General features: G+C 43.7%; 1 protein-coding gene across 1 annotated transcript; it reads right to left on the reverse strand.

The window, feature by feature from the left end:
- Positions 1 to 1,505: 1,505 nt before the first annotated feature.
- Positions 1,506 to 2,770, reverse strand: LCE7A (late cornified envelope 7A). The gene is made up of 2 exons (XM_073008102.1): positions 2,737 to 2,770; positions 1,506 to 2,081 (listed from the first exon to the last, which is right to left on the reverse strand). The coding sequence occupies exon 2, from the start codon at positions 2,058 to 2,060 to the stop codon at positions 1,773 to 1,775; it is 288 nt and encodes a 95-aa protein (XP_072864203.1). The 5' UTR covers positions 2,061 to 2,081; positions 2,737 to 2,770; the 3' UTR covers positions 1,506 to 1,772.
- Positions 2,771 to 8,905: the final 6,135 nt, after the last annotated feature.

Raw genomic sequence — 8,905 nt, forward strand, 5'->3', positions numbered from 1 at the left:
CTTCCAGCAACCAAAGTGAGCACAGTAGAAAAGCAGAGACAAAGGAAGGCAGAACTCTTGCCATTTCACCTCTCAGACAACTCACTTGTTCTCCTTTGGAAAGAACGAGTGTGTGATGGAAGATATTATTTTAAAGATGAGGCTATAATATGGATAAAAATAACATTTCCCCTTAAATCAGTAACTATGATTAAAAAGTTAAAAATATACACAAAGATGTTACACAATTTTTACTCTGCAATCTACTATTTAGATTAACTAATAGTTAACTAGTTAGACTAACAGCCCAGATGAACATGGAGAGCTGGGTGATCTCCCAGGTGCTATCATTGTCACCTGTTATTTAACATTTTTGAGCAGGCATTCTGAATGTTCTCCAAGTTTTCAACACACATAAACGCAGACATATACACACAAATAGAAATCTCAAGAACCCCTGAAGAACCTCTCTGGAACCCTACTGTTCCTTTTGTCATAGACTGGAAAACACTGATCTGGAAGTCATCCTCCTTGGACTGAGCATTGGGATGTCAAGGACGGTGGTGAAGTCTGCCTTCATTCTTGTCTTCAGAACCCCCAGTGCCCTGGGTGCCCTGGGCCAGCCATGACCTTTAGTAATTGATTTTGGGCCAAGAGACAGCCAGGAACCGTCTCTCTTCTGCTAGGACATACTTAGTGAGTGGCTTTCAAGTGTGTGACACTCCTCTGCCTGAAACCAGATGTTTTGACAGCATAGCCATGGTTTAGTTGTCGTAAGCTGTGGATATGTGCAGTTTTTGGGTTACTGACCATAACCCTATTTCTTTGTCTCCCACTGACCTGATAGGCATCGTGTGTCTCAAGATTGTGGCTAAGAGCCATAGCCCTGGAGGATGTACAGAAGTATTGCTGTGGCTTGTGACCCAAGCCTGCTGTTGGGTCAGAAAGGACATTGCTTTAAGGGCAGGCCCAGCACCTATGCCATTTGGCTTGTTGCATAGACGAGGGAAAAACCTGAAAAGGGTAGATAGCAACACCAAGGCCAGAAGTCTCCTGGGCATTGTGCTGATGGGGCCACGTACAAATTCCCTCCTCATCCTGGCTTCTGTGTGAAGACAGGGAGCAAGGGACTCAGTTGAGTGAATATGCTCAAGCAGAGTATTTCTCATGGCTTCTGAACCTGAGATCCGAGAGGTACAAGCACTGTTGTACCATCTCCTTCCTGAGCATCAGATTCTCCCAAATAAGAAGGCTCTGGGCAGCAAAATGTCCTCGATAATCAGAAAGAAAACTCTGTGATGGTGGCACCTGCCGCAGCAGCCATGGAACAGGGCTGCTTACATTTTGGAAACTCTCTCTACTCTACCTTTCTGAATCTCTGCTTTTCACAGCCTTCTCAAATAGCTCAAACTCTAAGTCTACCTTGGTGGGAATTTCCACTTGGCTTGCACCTTGTGGGAGTCTGCTTAAATAATTCAGATTAATGTGAGTTTTTCAGAGCTGAGGATGGAGTATTGACAAACATATAGGGCACCAGGAAAGATAAGCTTTATTTTAGCACACTGATCAGGCTTCAAAAAGCAGATTTTTCTTTTGCATGCAGGTCTCCTTGATCTAGTAACAGAGCCAAGGCCAAAAGGCCTGATGTTCTCAGCAAAAGAGGGAACCCATCACTTATGGAGCTAGGCAGCTGAGGTCAGGAGGAGAAGGAAGGAGGAGGGTAAGAGTGAGGGAAGATATCAACTCAGGCCTTGTCCTTGGCTGTGGTTTTTTGATTCCTCAAAGGTCACAGGTCAGCTGCAGTCTCCAGAGCCATGGCAAGTGGAACATCTAGAAGATTCGTGCTCACAGCAGTCAGAATGCTGGGGCTGACGCAAGTAGAATCGTGGAAACCGTAGTGAAACTAGAGAGCAGTGGCCTCCAAAACCAGAAATACAGCAACTGGGAACACAGTAGGAGGGAGCTGGAGGGGGGCATGGAGGTGGACATGAAGCAGGAGCCTGAGGGGCCCACTTGGATGGATATTTGGGGAGGCACTTGGCAGGGAGCTGCCACTTCTGCTGGTGTTTCTGATAGGACATCTTGGAGAAAGTCCAGTTACTCTAAAAAACAATGCAAACATTTCAAAAGTCTAATTAATGTAAACCTTGTTTGTATCAACATTTTTCTACAGAGCCTGAAATTCTACAGTTGAATATGTGGTTCCAGAAGCCACATCATAATAGCAGAACAGCCCTGCTTTCCTGACATAGGAGAGATTCAGCAGTGAGTCTTGTGACACCTTCTCTTGTGCCTGGCTTGATTCTCTAGACTCCTGACTTCAAAGGCAGTAGCTGAGGGTACTAGGTAGTCTCCAAAATCTTCACTTACTTATCATCCTGTCCTCTAATTTATGCATTCTAAAAACCGTGTTTTTAACTTGAGTCTATGGTTACGTTACCTCTCATCATAATCTCCCTTTTTTTCTTTCTTGCATCAGGAGCTGTGCCTTTAGCCCTACTCTTTAGCCCTGTGTGGCTGTCTCTTGTCCTACAAACTAGCTCCTCTTACCACTCCCAAGTCTGCACTGCCCCAGTCTTTGGTTAACTTCACTCCTTCCAGGTTTTCTGCTTCTGAACCACCTTGATGATTGCCATGAGCCTCGACTTCCTGGAATTATCAATTTCCATTCTCTCCAACCTCGAATGGCTTTTCCCAAAGGAGGTGTAGCAGTCCTAGTCATCCCCAAACTGCCATCAGATCAGTAAAAACACTCACCTTGTCCTCTGAACCTTGGGCAAACGATGGGACTGAGGATAGATACACTGTGAGTGGAAGCCTTTTATACACACACTGCATTCAACTCGAGGGAATGAGCCACAGATGATGTGAAAACTGTTTCCCAACCAGGGGGTTGTGATGTCAACTTCCCACATTCCAGTGGCTCTGTCATTCTGTCACTTTGTCACCCTATGTCACTACCAGATCCCCCAGAGCGTCCTTCCGCTTCATAAACCCTCACAGTGTTTCCATAAAGATTAGAAGATCATGACTTAGAAGGGTATGTATAATGACACAGCTTGGGAATTGAAATTAGGGTTTCTGGAGGAATCCAAAGCATGACTGGGCATCTAAAGTCACAGATGTTAGTTCAACGCAGGCACTGATCGGTGTTTCTGCAGGTTTTGTCAATAAGATTGGAACCAATAATCTAAGCACACATGGGCCACTACTGAGGGCTCAGTGTATTTGATTCAGATACCAAGGTGCCTAAAATATTGATCAACAATGTGGCTTCATAGGAAGTCCCGGACGCAAGGGGATTTAGGATACTTCCACTCTACATAGGCCAGGAACATATGGCCAGAGGGGGCAAAGGAGACCTGAAAGTTGTACAGAGTCTGAACAGAAACCATATCTTCTAACTCTCTAGGATCATGAATTCAGGCCCCCATTTCACAGCAGCCCCTTCTTTTGGATTTGCTGGGGTACATCCACTAGGATCTAGTCTCTTCCCTGCTCATAAGCTCCCTCCTTTTTTCATGCCACTCCCCACTCAGTTCACTTTTCTTAGTTCCTTGTTTCAACTACTATTTTGCCAATATAATAAACTTTCTTTTGTTACCCATTTGGCTTGTCACTGCATTTGACTGGCAAAGCCTTATCCCTGGCTGAATTCTCCCTGCTGTGCCTAGTTGCTATAAAAATAAAAACAAAAATAGGCATTTTGGCAGGATGACACCATCATAAAATCATCATCATCCACCTTAGCTGGTCCAAAACGTGGCTTGATGATCCCCATATACCTCCCTGTATTTACCATGCACATATATCATGCCTTTTCTCCTCCCTTGAACCTTCCAAACCTTCACTACTGCCTCTAGATAGATGGTATTGCCTCTGCCACATGGATCAAAGACCTGCTGTCAAACATAAAGTACTTCTGCTTCCTCCTCCTAAGTCTTCAAGCCCACTTACATCTGCAGCCATCCTTCATGACTTCCTGTGTTACAGGGGAGGAGTGGCCCCTTGTCTTTTCCAACACCTATCCCTACCCCTTTGCTCTGGATCCTTGCATCTTCAACCTCAATTGTATTGTTTCTCCTATGAAATGCTCTGATGGCACCTTGTGTTCCTGGTAACACTTGCTTGTATTTGTTTTTCAATATTTGTCATCCTGGATAGAATGTGTTCAGTCTCAGTGTTCATGGGTTCACTCTTTATCCCCAGCACCTACACAGAATCCAACATAATATAAGTGCTCAAAAATATTTGTTTAATGAATTAATGGGTGATCTGTGGTTGAGGCTAAGGTCTCCCCTCCTTTCACTCCTTGAGAGAGAGCAGCGTGGGAGGCCAGGTCAGTGGCAGGCCTGTGGGGCAGGTGTGAGAGGCTCCTCCGGGGATGGAGTCAGCAGCTGGAGCTTTGCACTGTGAGTCAGTGCTCCGGTCTTTGCTCTGCTGCTCTTTCTGGGTTTCAGGAGAGGCTGGACCAGATGAGCTTAGGTATATCTTCAAGTAGGTATTTTTATTTATGAGCCTCAGACCTCCACAGAGCTTACACCCAGCACAGGTCTGATCTTGTCCCTGAATATATTTTATCGGGGATTGGAAGTGGCACTGAACCTAATGAAGAGGATGGAGATGATGCCTGGAATGTTGACTATGCCAGCGTGTGAGATAGCTGAAAGTAAGTCACATTATGAGGGAGGAACTCCATACAGTCTATTGAGTTTCTCCCACTTCTCAGAGGAAATGACTTACTTATCATCTTGTCTTGATGTGCCAAAGCAGAGTATAGTGTATATGTGTGATTATCTCCTGGTTATGCCTCTTCTGGCTCTTCTTCTGAGCCACTGAAGCCCAGATCTGTAGAGATAGGCAAAATGATGCTCTTTCCCTGCGATATTCCTGACAAAATGTATTACAAGTATATTTAAAAAGGTTGGAAAACACCATTTTATTGTGTTGGTCTAATACCCATCAATGACCTTCTGGTTCAATAATGAAGAATTATTTATGTCCACAGAAACTCCTTTTTTGTAGTAACCTTTCAAATGCTACTTTAAAGATATTAATTCATTTGTTGAGTGCCTGATATGTGCAGAGTTTTGTGAATTCAAAGAAAATGAAGATATTTTCTTAGAGAATGGTGCAAGTGAGATGATATGAGAGAAAGAAAGGGAATTAACATTTATTCTCAACCTATCATTCATTAAATATGTTATTTGAATTATCATGGTATAATAGTTCTATGGGTGTCTTATTGTTAATCCCATTTTACAGAAAAAGTGAGGCTCTTGGCTCATGCCTGTAGTCCCAGCACTTTGGGAGGCTGAGGCAGGCAGATCACCTGAGGTCAGGAGTTCGAGACAACCTGGCCAACATGGCAAAACTCTGTCTGTATTAAACATACAAAAATTAGCTGGACATAGTGACAGGCACCTGTAATCCCAGCTACTTGGGAGGCTGAGGCAGGAAAATCACTTGAACCTGGGAGGCGGAGGATGCAGTGAGCCAAGGTCGCTCCACTACACTCTAGCTTAGGCAACAGAGTGAGACTCTGTCTCAAAACAAAAAAAAAAGCAGAAACAAAAACAAAAACAAAAGGCTCAGGAAACTTTGTATAACTTACCCATGTCTCAAGTGCTAATGCCCTGATTCTGGGTCACATACTATTCCAGCTTCTATGCTGTGTAAAGACAGGAAACCAATGCAGTAGGCAATGGTGGAGGCATGGAGGGAGGGTTGGAGAGTGCACAAAGGCAGAAACTTGTACTGTCTGGGAGTGCATCTCTTGGAAGAGATTACATTTGGAAGATGAGTGGGAGTTAATCAGGGTGTGAAGGGGAAACTGGCATTCTAAGTAAACAGCAGAAGAATTGACAAAGGCACAGAAATGTGGATGAGCTTGGTTTGTTCTGGAAACAGATAGTGGCCATAATATTGGGTGTATAAGAACCAGAGGTGGGATGTTTGCTGGATAGAAAGGAAGGACAGGCCCAAAAAATTAAAAGCTTTACTTGATGCATTGTGTGATTTTAGCATACATTTATGGCTTCCAAATTATATTTCCTAAAATACTGTTGCCAAGGATGCTCGACCGTCATCTCTTTTGAGAGCCTGCAGACAACATGAGCTTCTCTGCCTATGTGCACTCCCTAGCCCTCCCTCCACGCCTCCACCATAGACTATTGCATCAGCTTCATGTCTTTACGTGGCATACAGTCTGGGACAATATGGGTCTCAGAATCAGGGCATTGGCATGTGAGCTGTGGATATGTTATTTAACATTTTTTGAGCTTCATTTTAAAAATCTATAAAATGGGATTAACAATAAGAAACTCATAGAGCTATTGTAATGTGATAATGCAATTAACATGTTTGATGGATAAGAGGTTGAGAATAAATTTTAATTCCTGTCTCATCAATATGAGGGTTCCAGAAATTTGAGCTCCACTTAAAAATACCATTAATCCTTGACTATTTGGGCTGCCTGGGAAGGAGACCCTGAGCAGACAACAGTGGGGGACTTGTACCTACCCCCTGCTACAATCAGAGTAGTTATATCTTTACCTTCTTTAGATATTGGAGGTATACATATGATTTAATGTGAAAACAGGGTGATTCTGCTTTTAAAAGTTTGACCAGAGACAAATGGACATCTCTGACCATGTAAACAAGGGAGAAGTATGGTCAGATTTACATTTTAAAAAGATGACCAGAATAAGGTGGTCTTAGTTGTTTTGATTTGGTTATCTACAAAGCTGAAGCCTGTGGTGAATGACCAGCTTGACGGTTTAACGAGGATCAGAGATGGATTTGAGTGAGGAGCTTTGTTAACAGCTTCTAGAAAAGGGGAATTTGTTGGAAGATGACTGGAAAGTCTTTGCTTGGCCTAGGTCACCTGGGCACAGCTGGTGCATTCCTGGACTCCACTCTCATCTGCCCATGCACTTCCTCACCATCCTGCCTGCCTGAGGATTCAAGAATGTTAAGGATTCCCATCTGGCTTGGGTGTGCCCCTTAATAAAAGGGTGAGGTGCTAGCCAAGCTAGCATTGGCATGCATGAGATTCTTATCAAGCTAATTCCCAAGTGATGAAAGAAAGGAAAACAAGGATTATCCTTCTGCCTGAGCAATCAACCCTTTGAACAGTCCTCCTATGGGCCAGAATCTCCGTAGGCAGGGAGCATATGTGGATCTGACTGGCAAACAGCACTGGGAGAGGATTCATGGTTCTTCCAAGGATGATGGGATTCATACCAGTGCCACTGAGAGACCAAAGCTGCTTGTGTTTCTTTTGGAGCACAGAGAATAGTCATGACCCATATCAGTGACCTGCCTCATGGTTCTGTGCCCATCTGAATTCGTGGGTAGAAGAAAGGGACAATAACTATTCAGCATAACATATTCTCATCACCTCTATTAGGTGGCCTCAAAAGAGTCACTCTATCCTATCAGTATAGTGTGAACTAGAGAGGTAGGCCCATCATGTGTAATATGGTGGTTAAAAGAATTACTGTGAGAAAAGAAACCAACACAGTGCCCAGCAATTAGTTGATATTCCATAAGCTGCAGTTACAACTACAAGCATTATTATTACAGTCCCAGTTATTCTCCAGATGCTGAGCTCTATTCCTTTAGGATTGGGGGATGCACACCAATATCATCTGGTACCAGTGCTGGGACCCCTCGTTTCCCTAATATCTCCAGCTGTAGACAACTTCTTTGGAAAGAAGCAGCAGGTCATCCCTGGAGCACAGGCTTAGTCCTGATTCTGACCAGCCGTAGGCCACTTGCCTCTTTTGGGCCTCAGGCTCTTCATTTGTAAAATGAGTGTTACTGTTTTCCTCTTGATCACTAAGGTAATTATGAGATCTCTGTGCTTGTGGTTGCTCTAGACCATATTAGAGCCTGGGTGACTCCTTGATTTATCGTCTCTGATAGTTTCGCCAATCCTTCTCCTATGTAACACTTGGAATGATGCCCTTTTTGGGTCCTGGGCCCCACCCTGGCTTCTTGGTTGACTTCGATGAATGGAACAATAGCTAAAACATCTTATCAGGAGCCTGTATTTACACATGTCACCATCAAGTGATGCCTGTTTATCCTAAAATAGGACGGGATGAAGAGTGATCATCTTGCCTATCATTTTCCTTCAGACCCAATAATATATTTATAAATAAGAATATATTTCTAAGATCCCAAGAATATATTTCTGAATCTTCCAAGAAAGGAGACTCCACTGCCTACAATGACAGAGCTTTCTGACTCCTGTGAAACTTCATGTCTTTTCGCTGATGTTAAAGATGGATTCTACCAACTAAGGTGAGCAGAACAGATTTTTGGCTCTACTGTCCTCCTACTCTTGGAAACAGCTGTCCTGGTAATATCTCTGGCTCATCACAACCCCATGCCATTGATCTCTCCACCATTTTCTCCACTGTGCCTAAAGAAGATTAACCTGCTGGACTGTATCTTTCATCCTGCAATTAACACATCTTAAGAGAAAGGTAGGGAAGGTGAATCCTTCTTATCACCACCCTTCACCTCAAAGCCTGTTTTCAGTAGTGGTTTTACCTAGGAAAGCTACTACAAAACTCCTAAGGACATGGGGGGACCCATTAAGAAGCATTAGGCAGTTGCTCAGTCTTTCTGGAGACCGCACCTTCACCTGTGACACCAAGACCCCCTGTTCCATCACTCTGTGAGCCTGTAGTTCTAAACCATTCATTCTTTTAGCGATGGTGGTCACCCAAGGGAAGCCCCCCACATTCCTCCATGTGTTGCATTTCACTGCTTTATTTTCTCCTCTTAACAATCTTGAGAGTTTGTTATTATTGTACCTAGAAAAACTGAATACTGGACAGTTAAGAGCAAGTGCATATCATACAGTCTCTAAGGTTTCAGAGCAATAAGGCAAGTCCAGCAAAGAACTGCACAA

Source organism: Chlorocebus sabaeus, chromosome 20 (genome assembly GCF_047675955.1).
Source record: "Chlorocebus sabaeus isolate Y175 chromosome 20, mChlSab1.0.hap1, whole genome shotgun sequence".
In the NCBI taxonomy this organism is placed as follows: domain Eukaryota; kingdom Metazoa; phylum Chordata; class Mammalia; order Primates; family Cercopithecidae; genus Chlorocebus; species Chlorocebus sabaeus.